The 22,022-nt window shown below is 39.4% G+C and overlaps 1 protein-coding gene across 1 annotated transcript in view; it reads left to right on the top strand.

Annotated features, from left to right (window-relative positions):
* Positions 1–13,542, top strand: part of LOC140496476 (NEDD4-binding protein 1-like) — a 30,113-nt gene extending 16,571 nt beyond the window's left edge. The window contains exons 3-7 of the mRNA XM_072596252.1: positions 1,157–1,287; positions 1,659–1,755; positions 3,666–3,773; positions 8,741–8,848; positions 10,277–13,542. Coding sequence (XP_072452353.1) covers positions 1,157–1,287; positions 1,659–1,755; positions 3,666–3,773; positions 8,741–8,848; positions 10,277–10,535 — 703 coding nt within the window. The 3' untranslated portion in view covers positions 10,536–13,542. The remainder of the gene's footprint in view (positions 1–1,156; positions 1,288–1,658; positions 1,756–3,665; positions 3,774–8,740; positions 8,849–10,276) is intronic.
* The last annotated feature ends 8,480 nt before the right edge of the window (positions 13,543–22,022 follow it).

Genomic DNA, 22,022 nt, shown 5'->3' with positions numbered 1-22,022 from the left:
TGGTTTTTCTCAGAGGGCAATAAACACTCCCAGCTCCAATTAGATTGGTTTGGTACAGAGATTAAAGGGTATTAAGAGGCCTTTTTGTTTGTGTAAACGCATGAGACTTCAGGACAAAGTGGTCATGTTTTAGAAGTGACCCGTATAATGAAAGGGCAGTGATCAACTGTAGCTGAGCAGTTCAATCCAGAACAAGCTAGAAGTTTTGACCCCCACCCCCATGCATTTCTCTTTGTATCTCTATGCATGCACCTCTAGACTGCATCCTTTTTACTAATTAACAGTAAGACTTTTTATGACACATCACGTTTTATCACCACTTTATTGTTCTTTTTTCTGATCACGTCATTTACAATAGCTCGATGATTTTACCTTTTTCAGCTCTGTTCCACTTATTCTCTGATTCCTTTTACATTTTTCACCCTTTGGTGCCTATCTGTCATTGCTGTTTCTTAGTTCTCATATTTTGTTCAGTTATGTGTCCAATTTTGTTTTCTAAGACAAAATGGTTGTCATTTTATATAATTTATGTAAGAAAATTCAAAAAATTAAAACAAAAGAAGTAATATTGGAAAAACTAAGCTTGTTTAGAAGTTTGGTTAGATCACATTTAGATCGCAGCCTGCTCTCCATATTGCTAAGAGGACATGGACTAGAGGCACTAAAGAGGATGCTGAAAGGATTTAGTAAGAAGGATGATATTAGAAACTGGCAGAAAACACATATGCTTGCATCTCTCAACAAATAAAAGACTGAAAAGCAACCGTATTCATCCCTTTAAAATTCTGAAGCTTTAAAATAATAGTTGCACAGAAGTTATTTCCACTAGTGGGAAATGCAAATCTAGGAGTCAGCAATATGAGAACCCCAAATAAATTCAATAAGGAATTCAAGAGGCATCTCTTTTGCTGAGATTAGTTACAATGGGGAACTGTCTATCGCACAGTAGTTAATGCAGATAGCAAAAAAGTGCAGTTCAGGGCACAAGGTAAATGGGATTATAGGAGAGATAGTTATGGTTAAATGGAGAATCTCCAGATATTTCTCCTATGCATCAATTAGGGTTAATTTGAATTTATATTGCAAGAATGTGACGCAGTTATGTATTTTGAGTCCCAGTAGACTTACAAGTATCCTATATTTTTTATTCTCTCAGCCATGGAATGAAAAAAATATTTTCCTGTCGTGGTATTGCAATTGCAGTAGAATGTTTTTGGAATCGTGGTCACCGAAATATAACTGTGTTTGTTCCTCAGTGGAGAACCAAGCGAGATACCAAAATTACAGGTATGTTTCAAAAGAAAAATTAAATTTGCAATAAATGTTGAAAATGTTGGGATTTTTTTTTGCAAATTAATATAATTGTGCTGACTTTCTTGAGGTAAAGAGCTATTATTTCTTTAGAACTTTTCATGAGCAGTTCAAAGTTAAATTAACATTCTTGATTTTATTCGGACTTGCACAGAATGAGCCATTATTTATTTTTAATCTCTGGCTTCTTAAAGCTTCATGTATATAAGTATGAGTCTGTATAAATTTAAAAAAAACCTTAAACAATGACAGTTATTGATTTTTCAGTAGAATAATTTTTTGCTTTTCATTTTGAAGTACTGCTCTCCAAATTTCAAGGTTAGTATAAGTATTCTTTTTTTTAACAGAGCAGCATTTCTTAACTGAGCTTGAAGATCTTGGTGTCCTTTCTTTTACACCAGCTAGAACAGTATGTGGAGTAAGAATTGCATCACATGATGACAGGTAAAATTACATGTCCAACATATGTGCCTTGTGTTCTTTACTTCAGACCATTGATGACGAACTGGGTTTTGGAACTTGGTTATTTTGTGGTATCGATTTTTCTTTCTTTTAATTGCACCTTTTAAAATTCTGTAAAATAGAACAAGGTTTGAATCAATTAAAGTGTTGCAAATTTATTATTAACATAATGTTTCATATACTATACAAATCTGCAATAAAGCTCTTTATATTAAAAATTAACAGTTACACTAACTTTTAACTTCCAGTTGTATTAAAATGAGTCAAATATAACAATGTTAAAATAACTATATTATTTAGGTTTCCATTGAAAATAATGTCCATGTCTCACTGCATCCTGCCCACCCATCAACCAAATAAAATGTATATATTGCTCTGAACCAATTGCCCATAATGACAGACAATTAATTTTAGCATTTACTTATTGAGTTGGCGGCAAATAGCATTTGCCATGTCGTGCTTTTTCTTTTGCTATGTGGACATGGTAGCCCTGAGAAGAATCATGTAAAAGATATTGTAGATGCATCTACAGCAAACAGTGGAAACTGGGAAACCATAACGTAAATAGATTGAAACAAAGAAGTAATTTGAACTGATTGAAAACTATAAATAAAGGCAAGAAATAAATATAAATAAAGAAACATAAAACTTGGCCCTTCTGCAACTTCATGACAATGAATACAGACTATTCAAAATGTAACATTTGATCACCTCTCAATACTATATTCTTTGCGAGTTTTGAGAAGATTTGTAGCTCAGGTTGAGGTTTCGGATGTAGGTTTGCTCGCTGAGCTGAAAGGTTCATTTCCAGACATTTCGTTACCCTACTAGGTAACATCTTCAGTGGACCTCATGCGAAGCAATACTGAAAATTCCTGCTTTCTATTTATATATTTGGGTTTCTTTGGGTTGGTGATGTTATTTCCTGTGGTGAAGTCACTTCCGGTTCCTTTTATCAGGGGGTGGTAGATGGGGTCTAACTCAATCAACAAACACATTGAGTTAGACCCCATCTACCACCCCCTGAGAAAAGGAACCGGAAGTGACTTCACCACAGGAAATGACGCCACCAACCCAAAGAAACCCAAACATATAAATAGGAAGCAGGAATTTTCAGCATTGCTTCGCATGAGGTCCACTGAATATGTTACTTAGTAAAGTAACGAAACGTCTGGAAATGAACCTTTCAGCTCAGCGAGCAAACCTAGGTCCAAAAGTATATACTTTTTAAAAATATATACAACTGCTGTCTGCAGCCAAATTATGAAATAAGAACTTACATTGGATGTCTTCAAGTGTAATTAAATAAAATAAAAGTTGTTTGTTGTAATGGGATGGCATTGTAGCCAGAGAAAAGCAGCATTCCAAGACCAACAACAGGAATAACTGGCAGCAGTTGATTTTCTTTTATGTAGTGGAGTGAGAAAAGTCACAATGGAATATTAAAAATTGCGGTGGTATGAGGTATTCTATTTTCCTTCCCTCATTTCTGGTAGAAATTTATTAATTTTGTAGTGTGATCTATAGACCATAATTGATACAGGTCAAACTTTTCTCATGTTTATGATTCATATAGTTCCTACGTCCTGTTTATCATAGCTTCTGTATTAATGCAATGACATTTCATATTCCATCTTTAACAAAATGTCACAAGAAATCCTTGCACCAAACCAAATAGTGATTGATTACTGAAGTTTATTATTCCGGCATTGTGGAAATAACTTGCTGTGAGATTCACTGCCGGTGGCCTGTTTTTATTGGAAGTTCAAGTCTGAGGTAGTGACAAGGCAGTTGGAAATTTGAAGAATGGTGATAGGTTGGATGTAGATTTGCAAAGTCCAAAACTTGAGGTATATTGAACTATTCCAAAATACTTGTTTGCCCTTTTACAGGTTTTTGTTGCACCTTGCTGAGAAAACTGGTGGGATTATTGTTACCAATGACAACCTCAAAGAATTTGTGTATGAATCTCCAGCCTGGAAAGCAATAATTCAAGACAGGTAACCATGTAGCAGTTTTATTATTTCACTTTAATCCATTTACCATGATAGATATGTCTTGAAGTAAAGGGTGTTATTTAAGTCAGGGCATGTCTTGGCATGAGGAGTTACCAAGAGGGATCATCGGATCTGATAGCATGAAGAAGGCAGTTTGGTCTCAAAAATTTGGAGGCAATTGCAAGTTTTGGGAATATCGGGAAAGCAGTCTAGGAATTTGAGTACTAACATACAAAGTCCCAGAAAATGATTCTTGAGTCCAGCAGTAATTTTAGAACATTGAGTAAGGCATAATGTCTGCTGACATTATTTGGTGTAGTTGGCACTGAGTGGAGCAAGGTTTAACAGCGTTACCAGTGAACAATGCGAGAAGACTTTGACCCAAATTGCCAGTGCTGGTTTTCTAACCAGGAGAAAGTGAGGACTACAGATGCTGGAGCTTAGAGTCAAGAGTGTAGTGCTGGAAAAGCACAGCAGGTCAGGCAGCATCAGAGGAGGACGACAATCAATGTTTCGGGCATAGGCCCTTCTTCATGATTCTTCTGCTCCTCGGATGCTGCCTGACCTGTGCTTTTCCAGCACTACACTCCCAACTCTGTTTTGCTCCCCATTCAGACCCAAAGCCCTTTGTGTACTGTCATTATTGTCCTACCTTTCCTAAACCATTCATAATTTTCTTTGTATCTTTGGATATCTTGTCCATCACTTTTCCTAAACTCAATTTCTATCTTCATGATATCTGCTTTAGAAGTACCAGCTGCCTGCTTAAATTAATTGGATTGTATTGATTACGTATTTACATAGAAATATAGAAACATAAAAGATGGAGGCAGAAGTAGGCCAGTGATTCTGCGAGCCTGTTCCGCCATTTAATATGATCTTGGCTGATCGTTGAGCTTGATGCCCTATTCCTGCACCCACCCCCAAATATCTTTCTACCCAATTAGCCACAAGAGCTATATCTAACACCTTGCTGAAAACAATGTTTGGGCTGCAGCACTTTCTGAATTTCCCAGGCTCATCACTGAGTGAAGACATTTTCCTCATCTCCGTTCTGAAGGGTTTACCCCTCATCCTTAAACTATGACTCCCAGCAACATTTGAAAGCCTATATGCCACTCCCACTCATGTTTTTTGCATCTTAGTATTTCTCAATTCTTCCCACATAGATTCTACATTGTTAGAGTTAATAGCTTTCCTCAATATTTTATTTGTATTCTCTTTAACCAGTAATGTCTCTCCACCAGCTTTTCCTTCCCACGCACTGAATACCCCTGGAAGTTCACTTGCTATTCTGGGCACCTTGCAGCCCTGTATCTGTAATTCCAACTGTATCCTCCCCACTTACATCTACTTGCGTGATTAATTCATCCACTTTATTTTGAATGCTTTGTGCACTCAGGCAGAAAGCCTTAAGTTTTGTCTTTTTAACATTTCTTGTCCCATTCCCACATTATGTTTTACTGTGGCCTTGTTTGATTTTGGTGTTTGATTGCTCTGTGTATTACTTCTGCATTGCCCTTGCTGTCTTTTGTTCTTGTCCTTAATTCCCCTTCCTCTAACTCCTTGCATGTGTCACTACTCCGCTGACAATTTAGTTAAACCCTGTGCAAACACTCTAGCAAATATTATCCTAGGGCATCAGTCCTGGCCAGGTGTAACCCACCAATTTATACTAGTCCTACCTCTCCCAGAACCAGGCCAAACGTCCCAAGAGTCTGAAGTCGTTCCTTTTACTCTGTCACTTGAGCTACATATTCAGCCACTATATCTTGTCATTTCTACTCTGATTAGCATGTGGCACTGATAGTGATCCTAAGATCATGGCCTTTTGAAATCCTACTTTTCAGTTTGATTCCTATCTCCCTGTAGTCTGCTGTTCAGACCACCTTTTAAGCTATGTAATTGGTTTGAATGTGTACTTGACCATTGATTATTCATGTTCTCCCCTTCAGATACCCTGTACCCGCTCTGAAACATCCTTGACCCTTGTACCATAGAGGCAGCAGGCCATCTCGAAATTTTGTTTGAGGGCACAGAAACACCTATCTATTCCCCTTACAATTGAATCCCCTACAACTATTGCATTTCCACACTTTTTGCTCCTCTCCTGTGCAGCAGAGCCATCTGTTGTGCTACAAATTTAACTGTTACAGTTCTCCCCCTGAGAAACCATTCCCCTCAACAGTTGAAAGCAGTATATCTGTTTTCTGGGGAAATGGGCCACAGGATTCCTGCACTCCCTGCCTAATCCTTTTACTCTGCGTCACCTATTCCCTTTCTGACTGTGGAAGTGTTAGCCTGCAGTGTAGCCCACTTCTCTTTACATGCTGTTATGATTCTCTTGGCTTTGTGGATGCTCCAGTGTCCCCAGCCAGTTTCAGCGCCAAAAACCTGGACCCTTCTTTTCTGTTCCTTGTTACTACAAAATTAAGTCTTTAGAAACTATAAACCACAAAAACATCTTACGAACTGTTATTTTTATGATTGCAACAGTACAAAAAATAGACCATTTTAGTGTGCTATTTTTAGATAAGTGGCTGACTTTCTCCATTTTAAATAGAATAATTTCCACGAAGAATAGTCACATCACAAGTTCGTTTATATAGTTCTCATTTTGTTATTTGCAAAAAGGTCTTTATGCTTTAATATTGGTTTAGAATAAATTTTAAAAAATGAATAAAAATATCATTGAAAATTAACAATTTGCAACTGTTGGCTGAGATCACTTTTTTTGTTGTAAGAAAAACTACTTTTTGATAATTACTTGAGTACTCCTGTACCTTTCAAAAACTTGGAAAAGGCAAATAAACTCTCTTTTCCTCTCTGAATTTGAGAAGTATGATTTCTGCCTTTCAGTGGAATTCTCCATTGTATAGTGTTTTGATTTTTCAAAATAAATGCTCTAATTTGCAAAAAGCCAAGCTCAAAATTAATATCATTAAGCTTTGTGGAGAAATATTCTTGTGTGATATTCAATGCTCCTCATTGTCTTCCTTCTAAAAGGATAATGTGATATTGTTCTACAGGCATTGGCAGTCCTCTAATCGTAGTGATTGACAGTTGAGTTTAGTTGATGTTAATTGGCTTTATCACAAAAAGTACAGCATCACCTTGTGGTTTGACTATGCAAATACACTTTCCAGCAGAAGTAACTGGAATTGGAAGCAGGAAAACTGCCAATGTATCATAGAATCAATCAGTACAGAAGAGTCCATTCAGCCCATCAAATCTGCACCACCAAAAATATACTACTACCTACACTAGTCCCACTTGTTCTCACTAGGTACATAACATTGAATATTGCAAATGCTTCATCCAAGTCAAGGTTGGGGCCTCATGCCTTCTGTCAACACAGGTGTTCCTTGACAGGCACAGAGAAGCTAAGTGCCCGAATGGAAATCAGCAAGGCTGTCTCTGGTGGATAAATTTTTAGTTCAGTGGACTTCACCCTTGACCCCTTGAGAAATGTCAGCTGATCAGAGAGTTGAGAGTCTCCCAGACTCTGGCGAACTGGGCTTATATTTTTATTACTTTCTCCACTGCTCAAAGTCATAAGTTTTAGTTGTGGTGCAGTGATCATTGCTTGACTGAGGTTATATAGCTCTGCTATATAATAATCGGGCATCTCAATACAACAGTAACAGTAACATAGTGTATAGGACCATTCTAAATGGTGCATTTAGCGAGTTAAATAATTAGGAGCTATCTTTTTTAGGTTTTAAGTTTAGAAACTAATGTTTATAATTCCAATTAATGCAATTCTGAATGTTTGAGAGAATCCCAGTAAAATGCTATAATGTTAGAGGTGTGGCTTTATGGTGAAATTAAACATATTCTAATACTTTATAGAGTCATCATGGAAATAGGCATCCCATTCTGTCCTTAGAGCCATTTGCCAGCCTTTGGCCCATATTTCTCTGAACCCTTGCTATTCATATACCCATCCAGATGCCTTTATAACAGGTGTACCCACCTTCCCCACTTCCTCTGGCAGCTCATTCACACAGACGGTGGTGCATGCAGGGAAAAAGTTGCACCTCGGGTCCCTTTTAAATCTGTCCCCTGTCACCTTAAGCCTATGCCTTCTAGTTTTGGACTCCCTCCACCCAAGGGAAAAGACATTGTCTATTATTTTATCCATGCCCCTCATGATTTTATAAACTTCTATAAGGTCACCCCTTAGCCTCTGATGCCATATGGAAAAAGCCCCAGTCTGTCTGCCTCACCCTGTAACTCAATCCCTCCAGTCCTGACAATATCCTTGTAAGTCTCTTCTGCACCCTCTCCAGTTTTACAACATCCTTCCTTTAGCAGGGCAGCCAGAACTGTGAGCAGTTTTTTAAACGTAGCCTCACCAATGTCCTGTACAGTTGCACCATGATATCCCAACTCCTATACTCAATATTCTGGCCAATGAAGGCGAGCGTGCCAACACCACCTTCAGCACCTTGTCTACCTGCGACTTCACTTACAAGGAACTATTCACCTGCACTCCTAGGCCTCTGTGTTCAGCAACACTCCCAAGGCTCTACCATTAACTGTATAAGTCCTCCCCTGATTTGCCTTGCCAAAGCACAACTCTTCATATTTATCTAAACTGAACTCCATCTGTAACTCTTTGGCCAATTGGTCCATCTGATCAAGATCCCATTGAAATCTGAGATGATCTTCATTGTTCATTACCCCACCTGTTTTGGTATCACCTGCAAACATACTAACCATTCCTTTTAAATTCACATCCAAGTCATTTGTAAAATGACAAAGAGCAGTGGATCCAGCACCGATCATTGTGGCACACCGCTGATCACAGGCGTCTAGTCTGAAAAGCAACCCCCCTACCACCACCTTGAAGAAGAAATGAGCAATTGCTTTCCTGAAATCCACCTGGAAATATTCCTGTTTTTGTTTTATTTTAATATTCACTTGGTTTAATATGATAAGCTCTGAACTATTTCTTTATAAATTAGGTTACTACAGTATACATTTGTTGGAGATTTAATTATGTTACCAGATGATCCCCTTGGAAGGCATGGTCCTGGATTGGAGGCTTTTCTGCATCAAGTGGATGTTTCAAGGTACTTGTCACAGTTAGACTACTTATCACATGTTTAGGTAACGAATTACTTTGGCTGAAAATAAAATTGTGGAGTAAGTTAAGTATTTTTTATGTCGTTTTTTTGTTGTGCTGTCGACACTAACTCACTGCAATATAGACTAGGAATATGCAGTATTTGCTCAAATAGTTTTTTTTGCTTTAATTTAGATATTGTTATATTTGCAACAGTGGGAGCTACAATTAAATGTTTGCCTGATTATCCCTTTGTGTTCCTGCACAAAACATTGAAGTTTTTTTTGTCTTCCTCAGATATTGACTCTAGTTATGGCCAATCAATTTTCAAAAATAACGAGTCAGCAGTGTTCAAGGAGAGACTATGAAACTGTTTTCATAGCTGTTTAATGTTTAAACCACCTAAGCCAGTGCAAAGTTGTCATCCATTTCTGTAATAATCTGTGTTTATTTTCAGTTCAGTTATATGCTGCATTTAAGTAGACCCTGATATGGTGTACCACAGCGCTGGATCATCAGGAGTCTATTTTACTTCACACATTCACTGTTATGCTGCTATAATGCTGGCGATCTGAAATAAAAAGCAGGAAGTGCTGGAGAAACTCCACAGATGTGGCCATATCTGTGGTGAGAGAAGCAGAATTGATGTGTCGAGTCAATATGACTGTTCGGAGCCAAAGAGGAGTCATATTGGACTCTAATTCTCTTTCTCTCCATGGGTGTTGTCCAGACCTGTGAGAGGTTTTACCTTTGGATCTAAAAACATTAGAAACAGGAGCAAGGGTAGCCCATTACGCCTGCTCTGCTATTCTAAAACTCTGACTAATCTGGCATGAGCCTCAAGTTCTCTTGTGTTTTCTTCTCATAGCCCTCAATTCCTCTGTGTTTCAAAGATCAGTCAACCTCCTCTTTAAATACATTCGTGATCTAGCCTCCACATTTCAGTTTTAAATGAGTGTCTCTTATTCTGTAACTATGTTCAACCTAGTTTAAGATTTCCCCCTAGTGGAAACATGATCTCAACATCAACCCTGTGAAGTCTCTCTTTTATATTCACTAAGGTGATCCTTCATTCTTCTAAACCTTATTCTGTTAAGGTCTAGCCTATTTTGCCATTCTTGGTGAGCCAACCCCTTGATTCCAGGAATCAGCCCAGCGAATCGCTGTTTTTTTTCGGAGGGTGGGTTACCTTTCACCTGAAGGGAAGGTGAAGCTTTTATATTATGTTGTATTACTCTGTTATAAATTTAAATGGTGGGTCTGAGATTACATTCAATTGAAATGGGTCATTCAACCAAAAGAGTTTTGAAGGGCTTAAAGTCATGATCATGCCGATATATGCTTATGGGATACTATAATCCATAACAAAGCAAATTGCAGATTTAGCAATTCTTAAACTGAAAGTAATGCCTTCTTCACAATTTTTTCCCTTTAGGGCTTTGCCAGAAAAGACAAATGTCGTATGTCATCCATTTGTACCATTTTCAGTACCACGTGCCACCTTTACATTTGAATCACGACGACCTGAAATGCCCCCTTTGCGAACAAGAGAGGAAACTGAACAACTAAAACAAAATTTGTTGAAGATATTTCCTGAAGTCAGTCAAAGACAGAAAATTGATCAGATTTTGGCAGCACATCCACACATGAGGGACCCTAATGCACTGTCTGCAATGGTGCTGGACCAAGAATAACTTGTCATGAATGTTGGAAGTGTTGATAATGTTAGAATATTTTGGGAGTCCCAAATCTAACTTTACTGTTGATCAGTTGATGAGCGGCAAGGTACTTTTCTTTTTGTACCAACACAATTGTTGTCTCAGTTGAAGTAGAAGATTTCCTGCACAGTCAGTGGTTTGACTATTTTCTGTGGGACAGAAGAAGCTGCCACAATTCTCATTTTGATGAATCTACTTCAGCTTATAAGTCGTCCTCTGTCACAGCTGAAGTAATGGAGTCAAACGCGTTTTTATCTTTTTCAGTTAAGGACCGGGGTGACGGAAATAACGTAAAGAACAGTGTGGGGACATCATAATGTTGTTCTTCACTTAGCCTTTCAATATTGCTATTCATAGTAAGAACTGAGAATATTTACAAAATAAGTTTTAGTAATAGATTTGCAAATATTCAATTTTCATTGACATAATATTTATAGAAAGGCGGTGTATAAACTGGGTGACATTTTATTTAATTACTGGCTGAAGGAACATGTAAATATTACGAAAAGTATATATTTTTGTTCAGATTCAAGTGTAAATTTCAAAAATGATTCTGATTGGATGGCAACACTTTTTGAGAATGTATTTTGTTAAGTAGAATCTGTTAAAACTATAGCTATAAACATGACTATTGAAAAAGTCAAAATTCAATCACTACCAAGATGCCATAAGTCCAATTAAATTTGTACTTTAATACTTTATTTTCTAGTATGCTTGTTTTTTGTTTCTCAACCAATGTTTAAAATGTAGCGTCACCCAATGTTGTTGTCAGTGGACAGTACCTGGTAATTGAATGGGAGGTTTCTCTAATCTCTGCACATCTTTCCAGTGAGACAAAAACAGGTAATGCAGATGCTGGAGATTAGAGTGGTGCTGGAAAATCACAGCGGATTTATCTCTCCACCCCCAAGGCTCCCTGCCTCATTCATGATGAAGGGTTTTTGCCTGAAACATCTATTTTCCTGCTCCTTGGATGCTGCCTGACCTGTGCTTTTCCAGCACCACTCTAATCTTGACATGTATCCAGTAAGCAGAACCACACAGACTAGGATAATCCAGAGGTTTGACTTCTGATCTCTGCATTAACTAGTCGTATTGTGGGTTCATGTAACTAATAATATTTTTGCTATAATGGAGTGTGGGAATGAGAATGCTGTTATAGCTCTAGAAAGAATTAAATTATTTGCCATTACATTTTGAATTTTTTAAAGAAATGAGTAATGTGCATTGAAATGTCCTTACAATTATCTGAGGCAGATTGAACTATCAAGATTTTGTGGATTAAATATTTTATCATTGCCTCAATTAGGATATTCATCGAACTGGTTTCTTTACCCAATATTATGTATGGTGTTTATTACCTCTTACCAGTTGTAAAATTGTTACTTAAGTTTGTAAATAATTTTAGCACTTTATTTCCTAACTAAAACAAGTGCCAAAATGAGAAACATTTTAAACCGCTTTTTCTGTTACTTGTATGAAAATGATTCTGTTGCTTCATAAGATAGTTTATGGTATGGCTGTTCATTCAACTTTGTGTATTTGATCTGAAACCAAAGCATTCAGTAACATTTTTACATTATTTTTAAGTTTAAAATCTCACCTATTTTGTAGTCTTGTACAAATGCAATACTTTACAATTCATTAAGTTTAATTTGTATCCTTAATGGGCAAAGTCAACTCAGTCACTTCGAGTAAGATATAGCACTTCTTGTTGTGTATGTTAGCTGGATTGCTGGATGTTCCCTCAAAGCCACTATCTGACAGTTTTAACTCTTCAGCACTTTACTGAATTCAACTGAAGGAAGTCTCAAATTTCCAGTTTCCAAAAGTGTTGTGTCCTAATCCTTTAAGGGTTAAGACCTGTATGCCAACTCTTGTCAACCTCCTCCCTCACCTCTATCCAAGGCGCTAAAGGAACCTTCCACATCCATCAAAGTTTTACTTGCACATCCACTAATATCATTTATTGTATCCGTTGCTCCCGATGTGGTCTCCTCTACATTGGGGAGACTGGGCGCCTCCTAGCAGAGCGCTTTAGGGAAATCTCCAGGACACCCGCACCAATCAACCACACCGCCCCATGGCCCAACATTTCAACTCCCCCTCCCACTCTGCCAAGGACATGGAGGTCCTGGGCCTCCTTCACCACCGCTCCCTCACCACCAGATGCCTGGAGGAAGAACGCCTCATCTTCCGCCTCGGAACACTTCAACCCCAGGGCATCAACAGTTTCCTCATTTCCCCTTTCCCCCACCTCACCCTAGTTCTAAACTTCCAGCTCAGCACTGTCCCCATGATTTGTCCGGACTTGTCCTACCTGCCTATCTCCTTTTCCACCTATCCACTCCACCCTCTCCTCCCTGAGTATCACCTTCATCCCCTCCCCCACTCACCCATTGTACTCTATGCTACTTTCTCCCCACCCCCACCCTCCTCTAGCTTATCTCTCCACGCTTCAGGCTCACTGCCTTTATTCCTGATGAAGGGCTTTTGCCCGAAACATCGATTTCAAAGCTCCTTGGATGTTGCCTGAACTGCTGTGCTCTTCCAGCACCACTAATCCAAAATCTGGTTTCCAGCATCTGCAGTCATTATTTTTACCACAGTTATGTAAAAGACTGGTCATATGATAGTACAGAATTTGAGTATTGCTGAGAAAGACCATTCAAAGCATTTAGTCTTGAATTTACCAAGACAGTTCACAAGATTTCAATAAAAGGGAATAAGCATTTGTACTGTACCACTAAAGTTAGCTGCTGCACTCTCTATGCCAATGCCTCAATGAATCACAATCCAATTGCTAACCAATCAACACTCTTCTCATTCTGTATAATTTTTTTTCGATTATTGGTATTCTTACAAATTATCTGTTAAGTACAAGATGAGAAGCTTCAGCAGAACTTTTTTTTCAGCAACATTCAAGTATGTAGATTACCTGATCCTATGCTGTGTGGCGAAGAAGCATGATTTTCTGATACTTTTTGAGGTGTTTTTATTGTTGCTTCTCATCGTCAAATAATAATTGGGAGAAGTTGACATTGATGGATCTCAAGGTTTTGACGTATGGTGCTTTGTACGCAGCTAGTTACCTCCTTTTTAAAGTATATGTGCAATTACAAAGATGATAACTGATAAATTAATACAGCAAAGAGTGGTCACATTCAACTCATTCTGTGTGATGAGGTTTAGTTTCAACATGCAGTATTTAAAAATAAATGGTAGTTAGTTTGTAATTTGAAGCTATGGACTTTACCATTGATGCCATAACTTGGATGATTGTTGTATAGACATGAACTCAGAGTTGCAGAGAGAACTGGGTGTCTTTGTGCATGAATCACAAGACATCAATAGGCAGGTAGAGCATGTAGTTAGGAATGCTATTAAAATGTGAACTTGTCACTAAGGCTCTGGTTTAGATATTCAGGGCACTGGTGAGACCACATCTGGAACACTATGTAGACTATTGGCCATTTTATTTAAAGAAGGATGTAAATGTGCTGGAGGCAGTTTGAGAAAGTTTACTGAACTAGTGCCTGAATTTCTGAAGAAAGGTTTGCCAGGCTCTGCTTTATCCACAAGAGTTTAGAGTAAGGTGTGGACTTGATTGAAGTGCACAATCCTGTGGGATCGTGACAGTATATTTGGAAAGAACGTTCCCTCATATGGGGAAATGTAGAACCTTGTTGGTAAAACTCTGATCAGCTTTTGATTAATTAGCATATGGACACAGTTATATGAAACATGCCCTGAGTTCACTTTCGGTCTACTAATTAGGAAGCTCGTTTACTTTTCTGTGATGCAAACTTTATTCAAGACTATTTAGTTTTGTTGTTACAGAAATATCTAAATTGTATGACTTTTCTTATTCTTTCTAATGTGCCAGTTTCTCACAACTAAAGTCACTGATTAATCAGTTTTCAACATTAAAAGTTCCAATCAAAAACTATACAAGCATGCCTTTTAGCTGTGCAACCACGTATACTTTTTACAGCATTTTCTGCATCTGCATTTAATTTTAAAACCCAGAAATTTCACTTGCTGCTTGATTCCAACAAAGTTGAAGTAAGCTGAATAAACTTCAAATTTGTTTTTTTCCACCCACAGACTTCAAGTTGTTCTTTCAGTAAGGGTGGCAGTTGGATTTAGGCTGTGCAAGAAGTTATAAATAAAATGCGTGATACTTTGCTTATTTCTGGGATTGCAATACTTGCTCTTGAAATCTCTCCGTGTGGATTTGACTTTTGGAAACTGGAGGTTGTGTCATGGCTTCTTCCAGGTGACAAGGTATTACATTCAAAGTGCTCATTTGGGGGAAACTATTTACACCTTTCCTAAAAGAACAGCTCTTAATTTTTAAACAGTACCTCGTAGTTGTGCACTTAACATGAAGGGAGCTCTTGTCCTGTTCATCTTGTGAAGACCATATCTCAGTGAAGGATAGCCTTACATTAGCTGCCTTAATTGTTGAACCTGTTGACTTATTTTTAAGACTTGTGCACTAGATCTCTCTACCCCTCTGAATTGTGCAGTCATTCTCTGGCTAAATATTAACTTATTTATTCCTGTCAAAGTGAGCAACTTCATATTTCTCAAGATTATGTTCCATCTCTTAAACGTTTGCTCAGTCAACCTATCTATATCCGCCTTTGTGTTCTCTCTGCAACATACTTGCCTATCTGTGTCATCTGCAAATTTAGCTTTCATGCCTTTCTTTTCCTTATCTAAGTCATTAATACAAATTGTACAAATGTGCAGCCCCACCACAGACCCCTTTCCAGACTCCATTCATCACACAATGTCAATCCAAGAAGGACCAGTTTGTTCATGTTCTGTTTTCTGCTAGTTAACGAATCATCTAACTGTTAATATGCTGCTCACTACAGCATGAGCTGCTGCTTTGCACAGTGACCTTTTATATAGTACCTTGTCAAATGTTTAAATGTTTTCTGGAAATCCAAGTAGAGTTCATTTACAGCTTCCTCCCCTCCTATCCGTGATGTAAGTTTCTCCTTTCGCGAACTCCAGTAAATAGGTTAAACATAAATCTCCTTTCACAACGATTGCTTTGAGTTTTACTAAGTGCACAGCTATAACCTAATTAATGATCACTGCTAACACCTTCCCCATAACATGTTACACCTAAAATTTTGTCTTCTGCCTCCCTTCTGATTAGAGGAGTTATTGCTATAATATTTGCTGTTAATAGGGTACAATAGTTGCTGAAAATGTGAAGTAAAATGGAAAATGTTGGAAATGTTAAGGAAGTCAGCATCAGTGGACAGAGGTACAGAACTTCAGGTCAATGGTCTTGTAAAAACCTAGTAAAATTGGGAGATCTAATCAGTTCTGAGCATATAGAGTGGCCAGCAAAGGGACTGAGAAAGATAGAATAAAGGGGTTGTAGGTGGGAGGCAAGAGGGATTAAATGGCTAGGAAAAAATTATTTGGACTTGGCTTTCTGGTACGAATTGCAGAAAATGTAAGCAGCTAATTTCACAGACAAGCGAAAGGCACCTGAGTGAATGTAACAGGCAACCAGATTTAAGGATTGTAAAATTAAGTGTAAGACAGGATTAAATTGGAGAAGGTGAATTTAATGTCAAATCAAATACAGAAATGTAGAGAAATGAATATTGAATCAAAGGTTAAAAACTAAAACCGTTGGGAAAAATTCCAGTTATAGTTTTAAATCAACAATTCAAACTTTTTTTTAAGAAAGTGTGTACATTTGTAATGCGTTAACTTTCATTGCCAGATAGGTGGATTGACAGAAATTAACTGTGCTTTTAAAAGGTACGGATGTAGCTTAATTTTTATAATTAGGAAAAATACTAAGCGAGTAGCGTATTGTCAGTGGAGAAAAAAGCTCCATGTTTCGGGTCAATGACCTCGGGCATGATAAGAGTTGACATACATTTTGAGCAAATAAACATCATGGCATTCCCTTCCCTTTCTAAACCACCCCAACTTCCATTCCCCTCAATGACCCTCCAAGCTTCTGAAGACTTCGGGTGCAGAAGAATGCCATTCAGTCCATCAAAATAATGCTAGTTCTGTATTGCCATCCAATCTTCTCTTCAGTCTCATTTGCCATGCTATATTACCATTGACATGTCAGTTCATTTCACTGGAATGCACATAGTTTCCTTTTGAAGTTATTCATTTCTGCTTCCATTGCCCTCAGGCAGCAAATTATATGCTATCTCTGTAACAAGTTCTTCCACACCTCGTCTTGATATCTCTTAGTTGCTCCTCATTCTTGCTTGAAAAATTTGACATTGTAATTTTTGTTTTGTTTCATTATATTTTCTGTCTCTCTTGTCACAAGTAAGGATCCCTGGATTTGGTTCACTTTCTATTTTGATGAGATCTACCTTGTCTGTACCTGATAAATTGCTTTCTAAAGATTATCTGTTGATTCATTGCAGTTTTTTTCTGCCTGTAATTGGTTCCATTTTAAACATAGTTTGGTTGTCCTCTCCCATTGAAATTAGTGTAGCAGTTCTTCAGTAGGAAGAAATTAAGCATGAGTGTTATACACTTTGACCATGACTCCAGTGCTTGAAAGAGATTGAGCTTTGTTCTTTCCCTTTCTGCGTACAGCTGCATTTACTGTAGCACCACAGGATTCTATTTCCTGCTTTCTTTCACTTGCCTGGAAATGCCACATCATCTATTCTTCATTTCTCAATCCCCAGTCTTGCAATCCTTAGTCCTGTTTGCCAAACATTGCAGTTAACGTGGGGGGGAATAGAGAAGGCTTACACATAACTCAAGACAATAAGACGTCAATAGAGGAAAAGCCCAAAATGCCCTTTTCCCCACTGAATAAACCGTATTTGCCAAACTGTGCTTGTCATGGCTGAAGTGACTGGTAGTGCTTGGAGTGACACCATTTAGGTTTCCTTCAAATGTGAGGGACCCAATAGCTAATACACAATTTAGCTAGTAGGAGCAGAGACCGGTCTTTTGACCCTTTGGACCTCTTTCACCATTAAGCGACTGCTGGACATGCACACGGATAGCAATGAGTTGAGGGATGCGTAGGTTAAGTTATTATATTATACATTAGGATTGAACCTTGGCACAACATAGTGGGCCAAATGGCCTGTTCTGTGCTGTAGTTTTCTATGTTCTGTGTTCTAAACAATGGCTGATCTACCTCCACTCTACCATTTGCACATCCAAAACATCTCTCAACATTAAGTAATTAATAATGGTCCATCCACAGCTCTGGCACAGAGAATTCCTAAAACTCTGAACTATTTTTTAAATTAATATTCTTGTCCTCATCTCTATACTGGCTGCCCCTGAATTGTACGTTCCCTATCCAGGAGTTTTTTTCAGCATCTCCCCGTAGCAAAGTAGATAACTTCTCACTTTCTCTCAAACTAATTGTTTTTGAAAGAAAATTAAATTTATGGAGTAATGAAACACGCATGGAATTTGGTGTCACTGACAGGAACAGCATCTGTTGCCCTTAAGAAGATGATGATAGGCTCCCTTCTCAAAATGTAGATGAGGTAGTTCGGCATTTGCAACATCACTCATCCTCCCTTGCTTGTCAAGACGTGGATCCTGCATTTAGAGAAGGTGTATAGGTTGATCCGTTCCTGGCAGTCAGAGAGGTCACCAAGGAGCAGCGGAGTCTGTCAGGAAACATGATTATATGATGTAAATTAATTACTTTTAGCTTGGGCGTTGATCAATTCCTGGAGGCAGTCGGAGAGATCACAAGGTTACATGTTCAGGCAGTTGCTTTACCCGAAACACTATTCGGGTAGTGTCTCCCACCCATCCTCCTCTAACCAAAAGAAAAGTCCTATGCGTTGATTGGTAAGGTGACAAGTGTTTTCTTTCGTGTTTCATTTTTTCAGCAGTCTATTTGGGAATTTAGAATAGTGGGACTGGAGGTTAGGACAGTTGAATGTTCCTCCTGCAATATGTGCGCAGTAAGGGTCACCTCTTGTGTCCCTGCTGACTTCATTTGTGGGAAGTGCATCCAACTCCAGCTCCTCGAGAACAGTGTTAGGGAACTGGACCTGGATGAACTTGGGATCATTCAGGAGGCAGAGAGAGTTATCAAGGGGGGTTACAGGGAGGTACTTCACAGCCACTTGAAGAAGGTAGATGGGTTTCCATCAGGTAGGAAAGAGAACTGGCTGTCAGTGCAGGGATCTCCTGTGGTGGTTCCCCTCAACAACTAGTTTACAGTTTTGGATACTGTTGGGGGAGACAACTTACCAGGGGGTAAGCAATGGGGCGCAGGTCTCTGGTGCAGAGTCTGTCCCTGTTCAAAGGGAAGGCGGAAGAGGAGCAGAACTTTCGTCACTGGGGACTCCATAGTTGGGAGGACAGATAGGAGGTTTTGTGGGTACAAGAAAGAGAGAGACTCAAGATTGGTACGTTGCTTCCCAGGGTTCATGATGTCTCTGATCATGTTTTTAGGATCTTAGAGGGGGAACCGCCCCAATTCGTGGTCCAAATAGGCACCAATGCATAGATAGGAAGAAGGTTGGGGATCGAGGGCAGAAATTCAGGGAGCTAGGCTGGAAGCTTCGAGCTTAAAAAAAAGTGTTTATCTCTGGTTTGTTGCCCGTGAAGCAAGGAGCAGGGAGAGAGCGGAGTTGAACAAATGGCTGCAGGGATGGTGCAGAATAGAGGGTTTTGGATTTTTGGATAGTCTGAGCTCTTTTTGGGGAAGATGGGACCTCTACAAACAGGACGGTCTTCATCTGATCCAGATTGGCACCAATATCCTGGAGTTAGGATTTGCTAACGCTCTTCTGTGCTGGGGGTAAACTAATGCAGCAGGGGGGTGGGAACCTGCATTGTAGTTCCAGTGTACCCTCAATCTCCCACAATGAGGTCAGGGATAGGTTTACAAGGGCAATCAAGATGTTGGTTTGAAATGTGAGTACTTCAATGCCAGGAGTGTCTGGAATAAGGTGGGTGAACTTGCAGCATGGGTTGATACCTGGGATTTTGATGTTGTGGCCATTTCTGAGACATGGATAGAGCAGGGACAGGAATGGTCTTTGCAGATTCCAGGATTTAGATGTCTCAGTAAGAATAGAGATGATGATTGGGGGTGGGGAGGGGGGGGGGGGAGGGGGGAGAAGGGAGAAGAGTGGCAGTGGCGTTGTTAATCAAGGGTAATATTACAACAACTGAGAATTTTTGAGGACTCATCCACTGAGGTAGTTTGGGCTGAGGTTAGAAACAGGAAAGGAGAGGTCACTCTGTTCGGAGTTTTCTATAGGCCTCCAAATCATTCCAGAGATATGGAGGAAAGGATAGCAAAGATGATTCTCGATAGGAGCGAGAGTAGTAGGGTAGTTGTTATGGTGGTCTTTAGCTTCTCCAACATTGACTGGGAATACTAAAGTTCAAATAGTTTAGATGGGTCAGTTTTTGTTCAATGTGTGCAGGAGGGTTTTCTGACACAGTATTTAGACAGGCCAACAAGGGGCAATGCTGTATTGGATTTGGTACTGAGGAATGAACCTGGCCAGGTATTCGATTTGGAGGTAGTGACCACAATTTGGTTGGTGACGACAATAGGTAGGAATGGGTATATATCGCAGGAAAAGAGATATAACTAGGGGAAAGGTAATTATGATGTGATTTCGCAAGATTTCGGATGCATAGGATGGGGAAGGAAACTGCAGGGGAGAGACACACTTGACGTGTGGAGCTTATCAAGGAACAGCTCCTGTGGGTCCTTGATAAGTATATACCTATCAGGCAGGGAGGCAGTTGTTGAGAGAGGGAGCCATGGCTTACTAAAGAGGTTGAGGCTCTTGCCAAGAGGAAGAAGAAGGCTTATATGAGGATGAGGTGAGAAGGCTCAGTTAGGGGGCTTAAGAGTTATAAGTTAGCCAGAAAAGACCGAAAGAGAGGGCTAAGAAGAGCCAGGAGAGGACATGAGAAGTTGTTGGCAGATAGGATCAAGGAAAACCCTAAGGCCTTCTATATGTATATCAGGAATAAAAGAATGACTAGAGTAAGATTAGGACCAGTAGTGGGAAAGTGTGTGGGGAATCTGAGGACATAGGGGAAGCGCTTATTGAATACTTTTCGTCAGTCTTCGCATTGGAAAAGGACAGTGCTCGTGAGAATACCAAGATACGGGCTACTAGATTGGATGGGATGGAGGTTGACGAAGAGGAGGTCTTGGCAATTTTGGAAGATCTGAATATAGATAAGACCCCTGGGCCGGATGGGACTTATATCCTCTGATTCTCTGGGAAGCCAGGGAGGAGATTGCAGAGCCTTTGGCTTTGATCTTTATTTCATCATTGTCGACAGGAGTAATGTAAGAAGACTGGAGGATAGCGAATGTTGTTCCCTTGTTTAAGAAGGGGAGTCGGGACAACCCTGGTAATTATAGACCAGTGAACCTTCCTTCGGTTGTGGGTAAGCTGTTGGAAAAGGTTATAAGGACGGGGATTTATAATCGCCTGGAAAGGAATGCTTTGATTTGTGATAGTCAACGCAGTTGTGTGAAGGAGAGGTCGTGCTTAACTAACCTTTATTGAGTTCTTTGAGAAGGTGACAAAACAAGTGGATGAAGGTAAAGCTGTTGATGTGGTGTATTTGGGCTTCAGTAAGGTGTTTGATAAGGCTCCACATGGCAGGTCTTTGCCCTAAATATGGTATTTTGGGATTGAAGGTGATTTAACGGCATGGATCAGAAGTTGGCTAGCTAAAAGAAGACAGAGGGTGGTGGCTGATGGGGAATGTTCATTCCTGGAGTTCAGTTACCAGTGGTGTGCCACAAGGATCTGTTTTGGGTCCACTGCTATTTGTCATTTTTATAAATGATCTGGATGTGGGCAAAGAAAGATGGGTTAATAAATTTGCAGATGACACTGCGGTAGGCAGATTTGTGGATAGTGCCAAAGGATATTGTGGTTTATGGGTGGACATAGATCAGATGCAGAGCTGGGCTGAGAGGTGGCAAATGGAATTTAACGTGGAAAAGTGTCAGGTAGTTCACTTCAGAAGAATTAACAGGAATGCAGAGTAGTGGGCTAATGGTAAAATTCTTCCTAGTGTAGATGAACAGAGATTTTGGTGTCCAGGTGCATAAATCCCTGAAAGTTGTCACTCCAGGTTGATAGGGTTGTCAAGAAGGCATATGATGTGTTGGCGTTTATTGGTAGGGTGATTGAGTTTCTGAGCCATGAAGTCATGCTTCAGCTGTACAAGACACTGGTAAGGCCTCACCTGGAGTATTGCATACAGTTCTGGTCACTGTTATAGGAAGGATGTGGAAGCTTTGGAAAAGGTTCAGAGGAAATTTGCTAGGCTGTTGCCTGTTATGGAAGGAAGGCCTTATGAGGAAAGGCTGAGGGAACTGAGGCTGTTTTTGTTGGAGAGAAGAAGGTTGATACATAAGATAATCAAAGGGTTAGATAGGGTGGACAGAGAGAGCCTTTTTCTTCAGATTGTGAA

This window comes from Chiloscyllium punctatum, chromosome 26 (genome assembly GCF_047496795.1).
Source record: "Chiloscyllium punctatum isolate Juve2018m chromosome 26, sChiPun1.3, whole genome shotgun sequence".
In the NCBI taxonomy this organism is placed as follows: Eukaryota; Metazoa; Chordata; class Chondrichthyes; order Orectolobiformes; family Hemiscylliidae; genus Chiloscyllium; species Chiloscyllium punctatum.
Note: the sequence above shows the minus strand (reverse complement) of the source record. Positions and strands in the feature narration are given on the sequence as shown.